The sequence below is a fragment of the Pyrus communis genome, chromosome 14, assembly GCF_041283825.1.
Source record: "Pyrus communis isolate YQ-2024b chromosome 14, ASM4128382v1, whole genome shotgun sequence".
Lineage (NCBI taxonomy): Eukaryota > Viridiplantae > Streptophyta > Magnoliopsida > Rosales > Rosaceae > Pyrus > Pyrus communis.
In genome coordinates, this window is record NC_142578.1 from 19,174,568 (window position 1) to 19,195,723 (window position 21,156).

Sequence of the window (21,156 nt, forward strand, 5' to 3'; positions counted from 1 at the left end):
GGTTAATAGGCCCAAGGTTTGGACCAGATTAGGGGATTGGGGCTAGGTTTTGCGGGTCGTGTCGACCCGGTTTCAAGCTAAGGTTTGGCCGAATTCTGGGCACAAATTCAAACGCCATAACTTCTTTGATACTCAACCAAATTAAGTGATTCAAAAACCAAAGTTGTAATGCTCAACAAAATGAAGAGAATGGTACCTCGCACGCCGGCTAACTCATTGTGGTTTGGCAGGAAAGTGCCACAAAAGTGGTGGTGCTTGCTAGAAAATTGGGAAAAGCTACTGAGTTGTTTTATGCAATTAACATGTATGTACAACTTAAAACATGCTTTGATCTGACCCTAAAACACATCCCAAGGGTTTGAGGGAACTTACCAACGTCGAAAAAGTCACAAAACATGTAGGAGTCCGACGGGGAAGATGGTGAATAGTGACTCTGTCACTGTTACGATTCCACAAAGGTTTGCCTAGGGTTCTTGAGGTCCTTACGTCCAATGGGAAGGGTTGTGGTTGAGCCCAGAATGGAGAGGGAGAGTTTGCCGAGAGAGAAAGAGAGAGTTAGGGAACTAGGAGAATGGGAGAGAAAGGTGAGGGGATGGAGAGATATGAGAGAGTTATAAGAGGGAGAGTGAGTCATGGGTCCAAAGGAAGAAATGAGAGAGGGCCAGGGGGACCAAAAAGGAAATGGGCCCTAAGTGGCACATAAGTTAAGACCCAGAAAGCAACAATTCAAAATATCTAGCCTAATCCCAATGAAATTACCAAAATGCCTTTCTATTCTGTAAATTCCGGGACAGGTCATCACAATCTACCCCCGTTAAGAAAATTACGTCCTGAAATTTGAAATAACATACTATACATAAATACTTGAAGATAGGAAATAATATATGTATAAAGAAGAAATCAAGTCAGAGTGGTGGAATTAGAGAGAATATGCCACCTAAGATGGACAATCGTGGGAATTTATTCCCACCTCCAAACAAGAATTGAAGGAAATTGAGATAAGTCTCATGGCTTCCATCTCACCGCTTCCACTTACCAGTAGATCAGACATCTACTCACATATTCAGCAACATCCCATTCATACAATGCTAGTAATAAAATGGACGAAAACAGTGGTACAATTTAATACTGCCAGCATGCATGGCATACGCTAAAATGTGAGCTTCACCAAAAATTTTCCTTTTTTTTTTTGTCCAACTTTATCGCCCTTGGGCAAAAGTAACTAGTTTCATATCAAGAGAGTTCAAATTTCACTAAGAGAAAACAATAGTGGGACATGGATAGCTTGGATGGAGGTAAACTGTCCATGAGATTTCTGACTAAGAACATCAGTTACGACAGTTGTCTGACCATAATGGTACTCAAAGGTGCAATCAACTCACCGATGAGTTCTATCCACCTCTTTGGTCGCCAACTCAACTATTTCTGTATGAAGATACACTACAACTTCTTTGGTAAAAAAGGATGCAACATTTCTCACTGTAGAGAAAACGTCATCAGATTTTACAGCAAGAAAAATCATTATCAACTCTAGGTCAAAGATAGGATGGTTCACATCATGCGGTTCCAATCGTCAAGAAGTACACGCATTACTTGATCATACTGCATCAACGTACATCCAACATTTAATAACACGCCATCGCAGAAATTCGAAAAGTGTAAAAGCTACGATCAGATGAGACAATACCCTATTGTCAGAAACTTCGTTCGCCGTCAGCATCGCAATAAGGTTGACTAGTTTCTTAGCCAAGCTCAAAGAATAGTTAAGAACTGCTGATAGGATTTGACAAGACCAAAGACATTTTGTATTCACAACATCTTGTGAGGATTTTCAATTTCCAACGGTTATAACCTTTTTTGGAAATTGATAAGAATAGCGTCTGCTACCAAAGAAACTCCTAAGAAGAGTATCTACTCTAAACAAAAACAACGTTCGAAGAATTTAACGTACAACTGACTGTCGATGTTTAGTGAACTTGATCTCATGGTTGGAGTAAGCGAGAATGTTATTGATAGAACAATCATCAAGATTTGTTCTAAGGATCCACATGAATTTTCTCAGCGGGAACGAGTCAAAGGACATTGATTCGATCCCACTAACTAACACTTACTAAACTTCATAATGTCTATTGCTTACTCGACTTTTCCAACACAAACTTAAAATGTTTTGAAAAATTTCCATACAAATATAACTCTGCCCGCCATTCCTAGGGAATGCATGCCGTAGAGTGACATCCTGATTCAGTTCTTACAAATTCAAACCACTTAGATTTTTCTGTTTCACCACACTCCTATGTAGATATGACTCTGCCCGCAATTCTTAAGGAACGCATGTTGCAGAGTAGCATCACCGTTTCAGGTTTCCAGTTGGTCTTAACCAACTCATACCACATAGATTTTTCTGTTTCCCTACACTCTTATATAGATCCGACTCTGCTCGCAATTCCTAAGGAACCCATGTTGTAGAGTGGCATCACCATCTCGGATCTTCAGCTGGTCTTAACTAGACTTCCTCTTATTGAGATTTATAAATTTAGGTCACTTTAGTGCAAAACTAAGTCTATCTGCAATTCTTAGGGAACCCATGTTGCAGAGTATCGGCCTAGTGTCGAAAGTTGTCCAATAACCCATCACGTCACCGATAAGGCACAATCCCGACACGAAATTTGTTATTCTCTAATAGGATGTGACTATTCACGCATAATGAGGGTTGCACAACTATGCCGAATGACAACAAATCCAGAAGTCGTGACATCCAAATGATGTCATGACCGACACACTACTATAGTAACAGAAGATCCTGAGTATGCTCTGAACAAACCACGCTCTGATACCAAATTGACACTTCCGACCCTGATATCCTCCAAATACCAAGGTAGACATGTGCTGGTCGACACCCAAAGATGACGAAACCATATTAGAATGCATGAGAACAAGAAAGAAATAACTAACATAAATAAAACTTATAAATTTAACTATAATGAATATGCAATTGTGGAATCTGTTCAGATCATACAACTAATCCGAGACACTAAAAAGGAATACTATAAAATTGAATGAACAAAAGGATGGGTCCTACACCGAGAGGATTCGAAGATGCTGATGCAGAAGTGCCTTCCTGCCGGGCTTGTACGCCCTGATTCTATGTCCTGAGTAGACCAAATTGATATATAAGTAATACTCAAACAGTTAATCTTTAACGTACTAACCCCGAAGTTTAGAAAACTCATATATCATAATAAGTAATAGGTTTTTTCGAAAACCCTAGCATGCCACAAAACCTTTCATAAGACATATCGTATATAGGGTGCTTAGTAGTAGTAGTACAAGGCGCGCACACGCACACACACATTTAACTTCATTCACCCGAAGGCACTACATCTCCCTGCCGAAGCCAATATAAATATCTTCAGGCTGAAGCCACCAACCTACGCCTGGCCGAAGCCAATATAAGTATCTTCCAACCGAAGCCACCAACCTACGCTCGGCCGAAGCCAATATAAGTATCATTTGCCCGTAGGCAGATCGTATGAATAACCACTAAGTAAGCACATAAAAACATTAACATAATACTTCTAATATATATATATATATATATATATATGTATATGTATATGTATATATATCTATCTCAAATCGGGGCTCAGTAACTAAAACATCATATCGTAAAACCACGTTCATAAGTAGGTATATAGTAATCAATCATATATACCACAAAGAACGTAACGTCGAATAAGCATGATAATTCATAAAGCTTGAAACCAATTTACTCATAAACATTTCATAAAATGTAGATTTAAAATCAGGTTTTTCATGTATGCATTTCTAATAGTAAAATATGCATTTTAGAAGGGGTCGACTCACATATACTTCGCCGTCGAAGGGCCATGCAAACAAAAGAGGATGGAAATGCCATACACAATTGCACTTAAGCACATAAAGGTACCAATTAATAAAACTATATGAAAACGATTGAATTTTGGGAAATGGACATCATAAACAGATTTAGGACATCAAAAAACATAAGAGGGGACCTCAGGTACCTCCACGCGTCATCGTGGACGACAGCGGAGCATAGTACCTCCAGTGGAGGCACATGTGCTCCACGCACCAACCAAGACAGGTGCCCACGAGCGGCCCACGCGAGGCCTGGATTCTGGGTTGGGCTTGGTTTATGGGTTGGGTTGGTATCTGAGCTTGGGTTTGTGTTTGGGCTTGGCTTAGTAGATTGGGTCTCTGAGTTGGGCTTAGTTACATAGGCCCAAAGTTTGGGCCGGATTAAGGAATTTGGGTTGGATTTTGCAGGTCGGGTCGACTCAGTTTTAAGCCAAGGTTTGGCTGAATTCTGGGCATAAATTCAAGCGCCCATAACTTCTTTGATACTCAACCAAATCAAGTGATTCAAAATCAAAGTTGTAGTACTCAATGAGATGAAGAGAATGGTACCTTGCACGATTTCTAACTCACCTTGATTTGGTCGAAACATGCCTTGAAAATGGCGGTGCTTGTTAGAAAACTGGGAAAAGCTACTCCGAGCTATTTTCTGCGATTAACACGTATGTACAACTTAAAACAAGCTTTGATTTGACCTTAAAACACATCTAAGGGTTTGAGGGAACTTACCAACATTGAAAAAATCATGAAACACGTAGGAGTCCGATGGGGAAGACGGTGAATAATGACTTCGTCACTGTTGGGGTTCCACAAAGGTTTGCCTAAGGTTCTCAAGGTCCTAACGTCCAATGGGAAGGGTTGTGGTTGAGCCCAGAAATGAGAGGGAGAGAGTCAAGGAACTAAGAGAAATGGGAGAGAAAGGTAAGGGGAGGGAGAGATATAAGAGAGTTGTGAGAGGGAGAGTGAGTCACGGGTCCAAAGGAAGAAAGGAGAGAGGGCCGGAGGGACCAAAAAGGAAATGGGCCCCAAGTGGCAAACAATTTAAGACCCAGAAAGCAACAATTCAAAATGTCTAGCCCAATCCTAATGAAATTACCAAAATGCCCTTCCGTTCAGTAAATTCCGGGACAGATCGTCACAGTTGATAAGCTAATTCATGTGGATGTTTGTTTGTCGGGCTATCCACCTAAACCAGAGGCCGTTATAGATGCTATGACAAAACTTCATAAGGAAATTTCTTGAGATAGGAAAATCAGCGTTTTACTACCAGTCATAAGTTTCGAGTTGGACGCAGTACTCATATTGGAAATTATGATCAAAGATTGCTCTATCAACCACTGTCTAACGTTTTCATCATCATACTTATTATTCATTATAGATTTATTCACCCTTGATGAATAGGGTAACAAACACAAATTAATAAGAAAAAGTTACAAGAATTACATAAGTTGAAAGGCATAATTTTTTACTAACAATTCATTATTTATTTATCTAATAATAAAAATGCACCAACACTTTGTTTTTTGAACAAACGATATTATCTACACTGAGGGGGTGGAGGAGTAGCTAAGCCTTATATTGGACTTACTATAATAATTTGATTCAAAATCGCCTTTCCCAATAGTAACCAGATGTTAGTTTAAGATGGTGAATAATTCTTGCCTTTCCTTTGTTTGGCAACAAGGCGAAACTAGTTTGAAGATACTGTTGGCAAGTTACAGACATTAAATTAGGTTTTGACAGTTTTGATGTTTTTGTTTTCTCTAATTTTTCTTTTTATTTACTAGTGTTGGGTATTAATTAATTTGAATTAACTGTCAAACGTTATGTGTATTTGTTTTATCAAAGAGAATTATTATTAGCACTCCAAAAATTTCATTTGGCACTCCAAACTTTCTATAATTAGAAAGAAAAATACACTTGTGACGGGTGTATAATGAATTTTTTGGAGTGCTAATGTAAGATCCCACATTGCCTAGAGGAGTGATCCTTATATGTATATTCCCATCCCTACCTAGCATGAGGCCTTTTGGGAGCTCACTGGCTTCGGGTTTCGTTGGAACTCTAAAGTTAAGCGAGTAGCGCGCGAGAGCACTCCCATGATGGGTGACCCATTGGGAAGTTCTCATATGAGTTCCCAAAAACAAAACCGTGAGGGTGTGCTGGGGGCCCAAAGCGGACAATATCGTGCTATAGTGGAGTCGGGCCTAGGAAGTGGTCCTGCCCGGGCCGGGATGTGACAATTTGGTATCAAAGCCTAACCCTGGCCTTGATGTGCCGACGAGGACGTCAGGCCCCCAAGGGGGGTGGATTGTAAGATCCCACATCGCCCAGGGGAGTGATCCTTATATGTATATTCCCATCCCTACCTAGCACGAGGCCTTTTGAGAGCTCACTGGTTTCGGGTTCCGTTGGAACTCCGAAGTTAAGCGAGTAGCGCGCGAGAGCACTTCCATGATGGGTGACCCACTGGGAAGTTCTCAAGACTCTCAACCATTTTAATTTTAAACATTTTAAGCAAGCAGCTAACCCATTGACAACGTCACATCCATTAAGCCTCAGTTAATTTTCCCCCTAAATATACATATGGCAACAATGGGTTCCACTTTTTAGCTTGCTTGAATAAAAATTAATAACCTAAAAAAATGAAAAAAAAAATGAAGACTGGGAAAAATCAAGCTCTCGTCGGGCTGCCACCACCAAGCTCAACCTACCACCACCAAAACCACAGCCTAACCTTTACATTGAAAACTTGTTGACCAATTGGGTTTTTCATGGTCAACATTAATATTAATAACCTCCAAATCTAAATTTCACACAAATTATATAATATTGAACCCATTGATTAAAATGGTATTAAATTGAATCAAAATGGACCCAAATTGCTTTACATTAGGAGGCAATCTCCTAATAAAGAAGAGGGTTAAGAATTCATATAGGGTTTCAAGGAGCCTTTTGTCGCTTATGAAATTTCCTCATTCGTTGATTCTCAGCTCTTAAAGCTTGTAGTTCTTCTTTATGGACGGTGAAGATAGTGGTGGCCCGTAACCACATCATGGCAGTCCATACCATGTTAGCAACAAACACCCCATAAATACTCATTAACTTAATACACCCGCTTAACCTGTCTAAACAACTCTCTCACAAAGTGGTCTTCGGGAACTCGTCTTTAGTACAAAAGAAAAATGTTCAAAAAACTTTTAATTGTTTATTCTCTTCTGCACATCTAGGGTTTTGTCAATTTAGGGTTTTAGATTTTTGTGAACTTTGGGGTATTAGGTTTCCTTAATGACCTTAGAAAAAAAAAAAAAAATCAGAGAACTAAAGAGCATGAGAGGGTAATTCTACGGTTCACAAATATTAGAAAAATAAAATAAAATAATTTTGAAGTATATGCATATTCTACATATATACAAGTTCTTCATGCTCCATCATGTACCGGTGAAATATCAAACATATAAAATTCTTAATATTAGAACTACATAAAATGCTCGACCATGTATTACAAGTACATGCTCGATCATGTACTCGTAATACCAGAATTATTTCAACATATCAAATTCTTTTGAATTGTGTCAACGATGGGCTAGTGTGGCGTGTCTAAAGAACAAATCTTATTTAAAAAATATTCAAGGTCTAAATAATCAATATAAAACAAATAAGTCTTTTAATATTAAAAGTAAACAACCCAATTCTAATTGTTACTTAAAGTTAAACCGAATTGAATTGTTAACAAGGGTATACTAGTAATTTAACACAGAACTAAAAGCGCCAATTTGACGCCAAGTATTCAAATTGGAGGGGAAACGGTAACATGTGCTTGCGGAACCCAAATAATTAAAAAATAATAATAAACGAATCTATACATACTGCAATTGGAGCGCAGTGAGAAAATTAGAAACTTGAAAAACGAAAAGTAGCAAATATCACAGAGAAAAAGTGACCGTTTGAAATTTGAATCTCTCCCTCTTCTTTCTTCTCCGACCTCCATTGATTCTTCATCATTCATCGCTACACAGAGCAATTGATTTGTTGTGAAAGAGATGACCAACAGATTCACGGCCGTTTGGGCCGACAATTTTGCACAGGAAATCGCCGCAGTCGATCGCTTTCTCACCCACTTCCCCATCGTCTCCTTCGACACGGAGTTTCCCGGATTTCTCCGCAACACACCCAGAAGTGCTTCCGACGCTCTCCGCTACCAAGATCTCCGCTTTAACGTCGATTCCCTCAAACTCATCCAATTGGGTATCACCCTCTTCGACGATCTCGGCAACATCGGGGGCACCTGGGAGTTCAATTTCCGGGGTTTTGACGAGGAAACCGACCCGCACGTCGCCGATTCCATTGCCCTTCTCAAAGCCAACGGCTTGGATCTCGAGAAATTTGGGAAATTCGGAATCGACCCGGAGGTTTTCAAGGAGGGTTTTGCTGAGGTTTTGCGGATGCACAGAGGGCGCCTCTTATGGGTGAGCTTCCACGGCCTCTATGACTCGGCCTATGTGATGAAGCTCATGACTCGGAAGGCCATGCCGAGCTCACCTACCGAGTTCGCCGCGATGGCGGGAAATCTATTTGAGAGGGTTTGTGACCTGAAATTTATGGCCAAATTCTACCAGGGCCTGCTTGGGGGCGAAATTGGGCTCGAGAGGATGGCGAAAATCCTCCGAGTGCAGCGTTACGGTGATGCCCACCAAGCGGGTTCCGATAGTTTGTTAACGGCTGATGCATTTGTGAAGATGAGGGCTCAATTTGGGTTGAAGCCAGGGATGTATGAGGGGTTTCTATATGGGTTAAGTCCAAATATTTGTGCTTCTTCTGTACACAGGGTTAGAGCTCCTCCTGGTCAGGTTATCCTTGTCCCTGTTGTACCCACTAGACCTGTCATTCTCGCCCGCCGCTCCTCCTCCTCCCGTGATCAGTCCTTCCAGAGCCATCACCAGGCTTCGCCTATGCTCTATCCATATCCTTCTCCAGCTCCGATGTTTCTGCATAGGCCTATGTGCATTCCTTTTCATGCCTTGCCTCAAGCCCCTCCCCACTATCAGATTCACATGTGAATTTGATGATGCATATAATGTGATAATGTCTCTGTTAGTTAGAATAGGTATATATGTTTTGGTTAGATTAGTCAAATGTAAACTAGTTCATATGATGTCATTTTTTGTAACACTCGTCTAATTGTTCATACATGATTAATTCATTCATTCAATTAATGAAAATTCTATAGAATAGAAGCTGTTTCAGTCAGTTATTTTCTTATGCAGCACTTTCTGTTTTAAGTAATTATTGTTTTTATGTTTATTTTCACTTTGCCACTACCCTTTGTAATGTGTTCTATCTTTTGATATTTGGATCATCGAATGTTTATTTTCAGGGAATCTCTACTTTCCGGTTTTCCCATGTTGAATTTAAGCTTTGTGAAGATTTTGATGTGTTGTGTTTGCATTAGACCAAACAGCAGGCAAGTATTTTAGTTCTTATTGTTCTTCACAAAGCTTAAGTTCTTGTCAATAATACAGTTAACGTCTTGTTGTTCTGCAATCATGTTTTATTATTCCGACATCATATCTTGACCTGTGATTGGCAAAGAAATAACTCACTATTTGGCTTCTGAAAACTATTCCCTTTTATTGTGAAGAAATGGAACAAATTGCTTCTTTTATTTTTTGTGTTTTAACATGATGGGCTATCTAAGGCTTAAAGTTCATTCTCAAGAAGGCTCGCCTATGAACAAGAATGAGTTCTTTTTAGTAAATAATGCTGGATAACCTCTGTCCAATCTCTCTTTTATGGACAACCGTGTATCAAGTTTCTTCGCTACTGTCACTTAATGTAATTTTGAGCATTATATAAGAAAACAAAATTCTTTGGTAGATTTATTAAAAAATAAAAAGGTGATCTTGTAGTGTACTTTTATGTACAACCATGTATCAAGGTTTAAATTTTATAGCAATTTCAGCTACATTAGTGATTGATGACCAGAATAACATTGGTGGCTTCACAGTAGCTCCAAGGAATTCGAGAAGTGGAGGAGCATTGGTCTCTCTTTTAGATTGTGAGCAAAACCCAAGTGGTCCCTTAATGACTCATATCGATTTCAATTACAACAAAGATGTTCAAAGGATCAATGGGAGCTGGTGCGTACAACCAGGTCAACTCCTCATAAACCTATTTTCTTGGTTATACTTATATATGTCATGTCTCTACGGCATCTGCACTGATTTTATTCATCATTTTTTGTGGGTAATTTGCAAATACTTTGTTATTATTTGATTGAATTTTTCAGGAAGAATGTGTCGAAAGCAGTGAGTTTGAGGTGTAGAGTGTGTCAAGTATGACCGACATGAGTCAAGGTAATGACAGTTCAGCAACTCAGAACAACCCTGAGGTAAACATTCCAAGTCCTAATTTTTTGTCAGTCAAATCGGACTGTTCCTTTTATCAAGTATATGGTATTGACCAATATGAAATGGTGGCTTTGAGTTGTAAATGCTATGTTTACACAATGTCTTATAATGGTTTGAAACTTTAAATTTACTGCCAGGAACTTTGGGATCTCTGCCAAGTTCGTAAATGTGAGCTTGTCTCTGGCTTGAAGCAGCTTTCCCAAAGGGAAGATTATGATGCAGGTGTTTGCAATAGTCAAAACTACAGGCAAAGATTTTACTTCTTATTTTCTTTTTAAAGATAAAATTCTTGCTGATAATACAGTCGACAAATTGATATTCTGCAATTACTTTTTATTACTATGATATCATATCCTGTTCTGTGATTGGCAAAGAAATAACTGACCCTTTGGCTTCTGAAATACTTTGCCCTTTTACATGTTGAGCATTGACTGAATCTAACGCTTAAAAGTTCATTATCAAGAACGCTGACCTAAGAATAGGATTCCATTTTTGTGGCTAAACAAAGGTCAAATTTTTGTGTTTATTCAATCCCTCTTTTATGTATAACCCATGTTTTAAGGTTGCTTTGCTACTCGCACTTATATAATTATGATCAATTTATATGAAAAAAGAATTCCTTGGTGGAATTATACAAGAAATAGAAAGTGAGCTTTCAGTGTAATGCATGCCAGTTACTAGTAAGCATTCCCTACTTTGAACTCTTAGGTAGTTGGAAGATACCATGCAAGTTTGTTGTATGAGGTATATACTTTTGTTTTGGCCCCTGTTCTATGGTAGCAGCCACAATTCAAAGATTTAGAATATTTGAAATGGGAATATCCTCATGTGTGTGTTTTAGAGCTGATATAGAATATTTCTTTCTAGCTAGGACAACATTATGACATTAGAGTTCTGAGATTGACTACAAGACATGTTTTGAGCCCATCTTTCTTATAGCATATTATGAAAAGGTTGCTGATAGTTATCCATGAGAATAGCTTCTGGATATATAGTATTTGCAAGCTCGGTTATTCAGGAAGTGCGGTTATTTATCGGGTATGTTGCATTCTTTTTTGCAAGCTTGGTTATTCAGGAAGTGCGGTTATTTATCGGGTATGTTGCATTGCATTCTTTTTTCTTACTGGCAGTTACGTGTGTTTAAGAAATCAAGCATTTAACTATCGTTGCTTGTTAAATGTACAACACTCAGCATTGTGCTTTTTTTTTTTTGGGTAAAGCATTGTGGCTCTTTAATGTCCTGTAAAGTTCATTTTTGTGAAAATGCTTTAACCAAATGTAGAATCAAATGCGAAATGTCTTTTGATTGAAATGGTGGGGGATGTCGTTTGTTATTGCTGTAATGAGAAATCACAGACAGTTTGCATTGAAGAAGAGTTGGCAATGGAAGGTAGCACGAGTGCAAGTAGTGATGGGAGCAGGAATTCGAGTTGCAGACACGAACGCTGATTATCATTTACCAGAGAAGAAGGATGATGAAGACTTTTAAGGCTTGGCTGAAATTAATTGTTTACATATTCTCCTTGTGAACTTTTGCTAAAGGTTTTTACTTTTTTATTGAGATCCTAAGATGTGGCGTGCATATGTATAAACTGTGATTACAGGCAAGTAATCTTTGGATGAATTTTCATGCTGAGCATTGATTGAATCTAAGGCTTGAAAGTTTATTCTCATAAACGCTTCTCTAAGAATAGGATTCCATTTTTGTTAGTAAACAGAGGTCAATTGTTTGTATTTATTTCAATCTCTCTTTTATGTATATTCCATGTTTCAATGTTGCTTTGCTACTCACACTTAAATAATTTTGATCAATTTATATTAAAAAAGAATTCCTTGGTGGAATTTATACAAGAAATAGAAGGTGACCCTTCAGTGTAATGTATGCCAATTACTAGTAAGCATTCCCGACTTTGAAGTCTTAGGTATTTGGATCATACTGTGCATGTTTGAGGTCTGCAATCCGCTCTTTCGAAGATTTATTCTATTCAAAACTTTGGATAATTATCGTGATATGTGAGCAGGTGATATAAATATTTCTTTATAGTTGGTACAACCAAGATAAATCTGACGACCTTTGTCCTTCTGAAATTAACTATGAGACGAGTTTTGAACCCTTCTTTATTATAGCACATTCTGTGAAAATTTAATACGTTTGGTACTAGGAGAATGATGTTGAAGGTGTCTGATAGATGGCTATAAGAATTGCTTCTGGACACTTAGTGTTGGTTATTCAGGAACTGCGATTATTTCTCAGGTATGTTGCATTCCTTCTTCTTGAAGGCAGTTATTTCATGACTTCAGAAAGTGGGGCTTTTATTATTTCTGTTTGTTATAGTGTATGACAGTCTTGATTTATGCCAGTATTGTGGATCTTTACTGTTATCTCCACTTAATGTTTAGTTTTGACCACCTATTTATTTGTGTGAATTTTTTTAACAAAATGTAGGTTCCAGCCCAATAGTGAACCAAAAAAATTGATAGAAGCTGATAAGTTTAATGAAATCTGGTCTCTAGGAAGCTCAAGAACATTTTAAAGGGAATGTGATTTTGAGGGTAGCTAATGAATGATATATCTGCATCAAAATTGAGGGTAGCTAGTTTAGCCTTATGCCAATTTGATAATGTTTCGAGCAATGACTTTGCTTATTACTAAGAACGATATGGTTACGACTAATTATATCCATCCTTACTATCAATTGCTTCTTTATTTAAATGCCACTATTCATTTTTGCTTTTATAGTGCTATTTAAATTGGCTTTTGTTCTTTGACAGATAAAGCCATGTTCAGTCATGCATGGCCTTTGCATACCAGTCGTGATAGTGAGGGGCAGGTTGTAAGAGAAGAGTTTGATTCAGTGGATATGTTCCTAATTCTGGAGATGGTTTGAGATGCTGGTAAATAATTTTAAACCATTTGCAGCCTATTTCGAGGATGTAGTATGAAAGATGCCTTGTTGACTAACAGTTATGTTTTCTTTTTTAGTAAAATAGGAGTACGGAGTAGGATCATCTCTCAGCAGTTACATGACAGTAAGTGTACTCACATTTTCCCTTCTATTGGGGGACAAATACTCTTTGATTGATTCATTCAATGCATGAAGCAATTTTAAATGCTAATGAGCACTTTCATTTTAGAAGCATCAACACGTACATAAAATGGGTGTAGCGGAGATGAGAATGCTTAGTTGGATGTATGGGCACACGAGAAAGGATAAGATTAGGAATGAGGATATCCGAGGTAAAGTAGGAGTAGCCGAAATTGAAGGAAAGATGAGAGAAAATCGGTTACGGTAGTTTGGACATGTGAAACGAAACTTACTCATGCTCCGGTTAGAAAATGCGATTACGGGACAGAGGTTCAGGGCCGAAGGGTTAGAGGAAGACTTAGAAGGACTTTGGAAGAGACTCTAAGAAAAGAGTACTTGGATCTAACGGAAGACGTGACACAGAATTGAACGCAATGGCGTTTTAGGATTCATATAGCTGACCCCACTTAATGGGAAAAGGCTTGTTGTTGTTGTATAGCGCTTTCATTTTAATTCAGGAGCTAGAAAAGTCAAAACCTGTCATTTTAAGGTTAAAAGATTCGTCAGTTACGAGAACTTTTCTAGGAGAACAAAGGTGCCACAAAGAAGGAGAAGCTGTCAATTGAATCCGGTGAGGTTTCAGCCTTTCAGGTGCTGTGAATTCAGTGGATACTCATAATTGAGTGTCCATTCATATTTTTTCCGGTCTAGGTTAAACATAATGAAGATGACTGGTTCTACTTGTACCGTTGTTATATGTCTAGGGGAGAAGCTTTTATAGACTTGGAGGACAGTGTCTTCAGAAATTATTTATACCAATGTCAAACTGATGATAATGCATCTGAACCATGGATGGTTTTTGCGCCCTTGAAACCTCAGAAAGATTGGTTTCCTTCCTTATAATCCAAGAAACATGAAGCTTATACTGCTTACTAGGGATGCTAAATTTGTTAAGCTTACATTTTGGAATTTCAATGGTTTAAGTGCATTACTGAAGTAAGAAGGATATTTTACTTTGCAGCTCCACAAAAGGGAAGATTTTGATGTAACGTGTTTGCAGGAGACAGAGAGCAGGCAAGTATCACAGTTTTTATTTTTCAATTTACCATTTATGCATACTCCGAGTATCAAGGTTTGCTTCCCTACTGCCACTCATCTAAGTTCAATCATCTTGTAAAAAAAAAAAATATTCGTGGTTGAATTTATCAAAAAATATAAGGTGATGTTTTAAGGTACTGCAATGCTTTACTGCGAAACCGCGAAATATTCATGTCAAGTACTAGCCAAGCATTCTGTGCTTGTAGCATATTGTGAAAAGGTCGCTGATAGTAATCTATGAGAATAGCTTCTGGATATGTAGTATTTGCAAGCTCGGTTATTCAGGAACTGCGATTATTTCTTGGGTATGTTGCATTCTTTTTTCTTGTTAAATAGCGTTGCTTGTTAAATGTATTACACTCTGCATTCTGGCTCTTTTTTATTTGGTAAAACATTGTGGCTCTTTAACCAAATGTAGATCAAACGCGGAAAGTCTTTTGATTGAAATAACAGGAGATGTCTTTTGTTAATGATGAAATGAGAAGTCACAGGCAATTCGCAACGAAGAAGAGATGGCAAGGTACCACGAACGCAAGTAATGACGGGAGCAGGAGATGGAGTTTGCAGACACGAACACAGATTATCATTTTCCAGAGAAGAACAATGCTGAAGACTTTTTGTGAACTTTTGTTACAGGTTTTCTATTTTTCGAGTTTCGTTGAGAACCTAAGGTGTGGCGTGCATATGTATAAACTGTGATTACAGGAAAGTAATCTTCGGATGAAATATAACTAGATTTTCATATTCTTTGTTCAATCTTTAATTTTTCAGCATCGTACGTAATATCAACTCTAACCCTGATTCGATATTCAAAACCGAGCGACGAAGGATATTCTATGTTCCCATTCGAGCAAATTTTTCTCAATGACATTACCATAGAAGCCATCGCGATCACAATCCTTTCAGATATTATTAAGTACCTTCCAAAGTTATGAGCATAAGCATACAAATTTTGTCAAAAATGAGGAATCGGTACAAAACATACCCAGTCCCGAATATCTTGTCTATACGGTGAAACTACAAGATGGCAGCGCTTGGACAGTTTGGAAATGAAATAGACTCAAAGGGGTGTGGTATCAACGATGGCTTCTAAAATCTTCTTTTCCAGTTCTTGTTCATCGATCCACATGGAACTCTTGTGTCGCAGAAGTTCTTTCTCGTCTTTTTTCATCTCTTTTTTCAGTTTTTCCTTCATCTTCCAATTCTCAAGCTTCTCTGCTCTTTCTTTCAACTGTGCATTAACACAAATCAAAACACGTAAGACAAGTGAAAGAAACATAGAAGCAGTGTCGAACAAGAAAAGAAAAAATAACCAGTTCTCTTTCCTTCCTCTCGACGACATTGATTGGATTTCAATCAAGTACAAAATTGTCATTTATTTATGTAACCCGCCAAGGTAGATTTGCATGCCGCTATTAATCATGTGAATTTACATTAGATATTCAAAACTTGCGTACTTAACAAAGAACAGATTCCACATGTCCCTACCAAAACCACATCAAAGGAAGTTGCATCTGCAACTGATACACTTAATCTTTTCATCTAAGCGGTGAAATCTTGACTACACAAGGAGAGAGAGTTGGAAAAGCTTGAACCCCGTGTGCACTCTAAAAGGAGAACTCTACCAAGGAAACTGAAAACGGCGACTTCACCTTCTACCCCAAAGAAAACACCACTTTACCACACACCACTATGACTATATGTTCTTTAAATGATCAAGGAAATCTGACAATTGATACATTTAAGTTCACCCAAAATTTGTTAATCATCATTATTCAAGTTATTACAGTATGAGCTCGGATTGTCAAACGAAAAATATGAAGACACCATTATCAAATATTTTTTATAGTTCATGAAATCAATGACAATGAACATTTTCTCAAGTTTAAGTTGGTACAGGAATGGAAACTAAACGGATAACATTCTAAGATGCCAAACCAGAATTTCGATCAACACTTAACAAGGAAATTTATTAATTCTTGCAGAACATATTTCACCACTGAACATTTATAGACTACCAGCCTATTGTTCTAATCAAACACTAAGTTAAACACATTGATTTGGACTCAAAATCTGAGGACCTTAAAAGCTTTCTTTTTTTCCGTAAGAAACAATTTGTTAAAAGGAAAATGAAAGAGTACAAAACAGGGGAGAAATAGAAACATGAAATTAAACCTAAAACTATCTCAAGGTTTCCCAGGAATACAAATCAATGTCTGGTTTTACTTTTTACGTAATGAACTTTGTTTTGAGATCAGGGTCAGAATGCACCATGCACATTATCGATGAATAGACTGAAGTACTGTCCGAATAGTTGGATGCACAACAGCACAAATCGATCCATTATGAATGTCTTACTTTCTAATGCTTTTTATGGGTAAACATCTCAACATAAATAGAAGACACTAACATATTAATCTATGCCAATTTCTAACTACAGGACCATTAGTTATTGCCCTCAAATTTCATATCTTCTTAATCTGCTTCTAAATTCAATAAAACGAGGAAAAAAAAACTATCGGCTAGCTTTTCTCCTATTAAATCTTCCCAACTTCTCCCAGAAAACAAACTGAAAAACCAAAAAACAAAGGATTCAAGTGTTCTCATTTTTTTCATCTTTCCATCCACAAAACTGATAATCAAAAGTTCAAAACAAAAGGGAAGATTTGAATTTGAAGCAAACACAAACCCACCGAATAATGTTTTGACTCAAAGCCAAACTCAAATGATTTACTTTTCCCTTTTTCATATTTTCTCTGAAACTTAACCAATTCAAATTCTACTCTGCCCTCCCATTTGCACATGACAACCCCTAAAAACAAAACCCAGATCCTAGATTTCAAAATCAATTCAAAACCCATAAACTTCCTTCCATTTCACACACTCTCTCAGAAACCAAACACTGGAGCAAAATCAAAATCAGAGAAAAATCAGATTGCACATACCAGCGTTTGCCGGAACTCCTGCTCGGCAACCTCACGCTGTTGGGCACGGACCTTTGCAGCCTCTGCCTTGAGTCTCTTGCGCTCCTCGTTCTGGAGTCTAAGGGCTTCTTTACGAGCCTCGTCCTTGCGAAGCTTATCAAGCCTCATGAGCTCGACCTCCTTGATGTACTCCTTGCGGACCTCCTTGACCTGCTTGGCGTAGCCTCGGCGGAGCTGTGCAAGCTTGGCTTCCGCCTCCTTGGGGTCCTTGGGGGCCTCCCAACACCCAATGAAGGAATTGGGTTCCGTGTACTGGTGGTTCTGCTGGTGGCTGTTGTGATGCGTTGGCTTTGTGTTTGTGGAGAAGGACCGCAGGCACAGTGTGCGGTACAATGAGCGAGAGGTGGTTGCCATTTTTGTGTGCTGTGTCACTGTTGAGAGCATAGTTAGTTCAAAATACACATCTGTATGTATTTTTTTAAAATATGCCTGTATTTGGTATGGTTCAAAAGACATGAAAAGAAATCACAATTTCTTCAGCTCAAACGTATAATACTGTATTATACAACTTAAAAAAGGGCAACAAACTGGGAAAATAAAATCAAATTGGAACACTTCATCATTATATATATGAAGAGACTAACCCGCAAATGAAATGCTGTTGAGTCCTGCAGAATAAAGAACAAACTATTATAAGCATGCATTTGATGGTATTAAAAATCAACTAATAATTTAGGTAATTAGCTGACTGAAGTTGCTTTAAAAATCCAAACTTTATGACCTGAATGTTGAATATTCTAGAATCTACATGACAGTATAGCTAATAAACAGATTAATTAACTTAATTTCATTAGCAGAAATCTAAGAGTTTTAGGGTTTCAGCCACAAATGCGTAAGAAATTTGATGACATTTGGTACACACTCATACATATTAAGGAACAAATTGACTAAAAATTGATTATGTTAGAAACTTTTCAAAGCCCAAAAAGAAAAAAACCCTAAATTGATATGACACCCTAGAAAAATACCCACCAAATCACAGCTCAAACTTGACAAAAATCATGATCAAAACTTAAAATGAAACAAAAACCCCCAACAGATTGTAACCCATAAAATAACTGAGTGAGACAGTGAGAGAGTGAGTGAGAGCAATCATATGAGAGAGTGGAAGAGAGAAAGAGAGCTCTGGAGAGGGAGAGGTTCACCTGAGTGCGTGTGTGTGTGAGCAGAGCTCGGTCGCAAACCAGGAAGCGCTTGAAAGCACTGAGTACCAGACGAGGCCTAGATTATATTGGGCTAATCACATAGAAATCTTGGCTTGGGCACCCCTTTTTTAGGCACACTATTATAAACATTTTGTTTTTACTTTAAAAAAAAAAAAAAAAAAAAAAAAAAGTAGTCAAAGTTAATTTTAAAAATTCAAAAACATCATTTTTGTTATGAAATGTGGTGTGTATGTCACACGTGTGTTTATGTAAGAAAGCTAACCAAAGTAGACTTTGGTGAAAGTCATTAAATGCATTAAATGAAAATGTCATAGAAAAGTAAAATATTTTCTTTTTGTATGTAAGAAGTTATCGGATCAAACTCCTATAAATAGAAGCATATCTGTAACTTCATTACAACACACCAGATCAAGAGAGAAAGTAATAATACTATTATCCCCCTCCTCTCTTTATCTACATTCTTTGTGTGATACATTACACCTGCTCCGCTTCTATCTCTAGCAAATGTTATATCTCTCACTTTTACCTATTTATAACAGTTTTTAATTAGTTTCATTTTTTGTAAACTGAAAGTAGTTAGCAAGAAGAGACTTACTAGCATAAAACATACTAGATTGCTTGGCTCCAATATGGGTGTGGATGTAAATTTCCGCCACAGAGTGATCAGTTAGTCTAAGTTCTTATCGACTCAATTAAGACGTGCTATATTCTTTAAATAACTTACAACCAACAAAATGTTGGCAATGTGCCCTAAAGCCAATCATATGATGATACTTTACGAACATTTCATATGTTAAACTAATCTAGTTTAATATAAAAGGCAAAGATTATTGTTTGAAGCCGTCTCATATAAATGTTATATGCTTAAACGATAAGTCCAAGGAAAATGTAATTGGGAGAATGTGATCTAAAGAAGTTAGATTCATGAGACCATTCTCTTTCGTATACATATTCTAAATGTTCCTGATAATAGGATTGCCAATTGGGCATTGACAGTCCGTTAAGATCAATACGTGTTATGTCTTATCTTAGAGACAGTAACTGGTCTCGAGTCATTTGTGTGACTCACATCAAGACAAGCATGTAGGTGCTCAATAGAGAATGAGTCCACTGAACGTGATCAACAAGGAGTTCTTATACTCATGTCACATGAAAACTCATGGTTGGGATAATGCAAAGTAGTCCTTTGACCTGAGGCATCATAGTTGTCTTATGGTTAGGTCCTTGATCTTTGACTATGTCAAAGTCACTCCGTCAAAGGGTGTCCACGACATAGTTGGGGTTAAGTCACTTAGCCGTGGAGGCAAGTGAATGCACAACAAGGGATCTCTAACCTTCAAACCGTTTGAGGGAGAATACTCTATGATGTGATTAAGAATCTCTGGCCAGAGTATGAATGAGATTTAGGAATTCGTTCCAAATCACATTGAATAGTAAACATGAATAAACTATCAAATCAAACAATGTGATCAAGAGTACTGTATTAGAGAAAAGCTGTATTGCATTGTAATCTCAAACTGAATAAGTTCTCCACCCTTTCTGATTAGCTTGGGTAGTCATGACATACTGCTAGGTGTCACTTATAGTTTGTGGAAGCCCTAAAGGTGTATAATCACTAAAGGGAGAATTGAAAAGTAGGTTTCAATTCACAATCAATTTGAAGAGTTTTAATCGCCCACTGCCTCGCTAAAAGGAACATAAGGATCGTACACCGTGTAAGGTAGAGATTGAAGAAACAACAGAGATGAGTAAGAATAATTAAATGGTTTAATTATTTATCGTTAGGATTAATTAATATGTTAATTAATCAAACGAATAAGTTCGTTTTAGACCTCGGGTTAGTTTTGGGCCTCAAGGCCCAATCGGTTTCGAATGTCAAGTCCAATAACTCAAGTTGTATGACAACTTGAAAACACAAAAGGGCATGAAAGCCCAATGAACCCATATGGGCGGCCATAGAGAGTGTGAGGGAGAATTGGTTTTCAATTATGCCACTCAATGTAAGTGACTATAGAAAGGAAATTATAACCCATTCCCTCATAAGTGTTTTCTAGAGAGAAAAGAGAAAAACACAAAAAGGCTTTCTCTTCTCTTAGAAGGCCGGCCACCCTAGGAAGAATGGACTAGCATCCATTTCTTCCTAGGTCACTCATCTCTTCCTCAATGCTCTCCTTGGTGTGGAAACTTAAAGGTTCCTTTTCTTGGGAACTTGGAGAATCCATTCCTTCATCCATATCTAAGAAGTCATGGAGCCAAGAAGCAAAGTTCCTCCACCCGCATCCATGGAGCCAAGGAGCAAGGAGACTAAGGAAAGAAGGCCCTCACATGGGTGAATATTCTTTGCTAAGCAAAGAGGTGCTTCAAAGGTATAAAAGTTTCTCAACTCTTTTCTTTAAGATTTGAGTTGAGCCTTGGTTCACCACAACTACTAGGCCTTGAATTTCATGGGTAAAGTTTTGTTTTTGAGTGCATAAAAGCATGATTCTGCTTTTAATTGTTAATTGCATGCATAGATGTTGCTCAAATGAACTTGTTTTCACAAATTATTCCTTCACAAAACGAAGTTAATGAGACAACA

At 37.8% G+C, this 21,156-nt stretch overlaps 1 protein-coding gene, 2 long non-coding RNA genes and 1 pseudogene across 5 annotated transcripts; 3 read left to right on the forward strand and 1 right to left on the reverse strand.

Moving 5' to 3' along the window:
- The first annotated feature begins 7,806 nt into the window (after positions 1–7,806).
- On the forward strand, positions 7,807–9,104 carry LOC137712168 (putative CCR4-associated factor 1 homolog 8 pseudogene; annotated as a pseudogene).
- Positions 9,105–9,879: 775 nt separating this feature from the next.
- On the forward strand, positions 9,880–11,957 carry LOC148691343 (uncharacterized). The gene is made up of 4 exons (XR_015955860.1): positions 9,880–10,048; positions 10,184–10,250; positions 10,442–11,325; positions 11,380–11,957. It is a non-coding gene; the product is annotated as an uncharacterized LOC148691343 (long non-coding RNA).
- Positions 11,958–13,073: 1,116 nt separating this feature from the next.
- On the forward strand, positions 13,074–14,479 carry LOC148691344 (uncharacterized). The gene is made up of 3 exons (XR_015955861.1): positions 13,074–13,199; positions 13,288–13,334; positions 14,352–14,479. It is a non-coding gene; the product is annotated as an uncharacterized LOC148691344 (long non-coding RNA).
- An 839-nt stretch (positions 14,480–15,318) lies between these two features.
- Positions 15,319–18,686, reverse strand: LOC137713082 (uncharacterized). 3 transcript variants are annotated; one of them, XM_068452334.2, is made up of 4 exons: positions 18,558–18,686; positions 17,997–18,020; positions 17,374–17,783; positions 15,319–15,659 (listed from the first exon to the last, which is right to left on the reverse strand). In XM_068452334.2, exons 3-4 carry the CDS (start codon positions 17,764–17,766, stop codon positions 15,489–15,491), a joined length of 564 nt encoding a protein of 187 aa, XP_068308435.2. In that variant the 5' UTR covers positions 17,767–17,783; positions 17,997–18,020; positions 18,558–18,686; the 3' UTR covers positions 15,319–15,488. The 3 variants fall into 3 exon arrangements, with proteins under 3 accessions (XP_068308435.2, XP_088540718.1, XP_088540717.1); XM_088684592.1 differs by having other exon boundaries at positions 18,385–18,565; XM_088684591.1 differs by lacking the exons at positions 17,997–18,020; positions 18,558–18,686 and having other exon boundaries at positions 17,374–17,811.
- Positions 18,687–21,156: the final 2,470 nt, after the last annotated feature.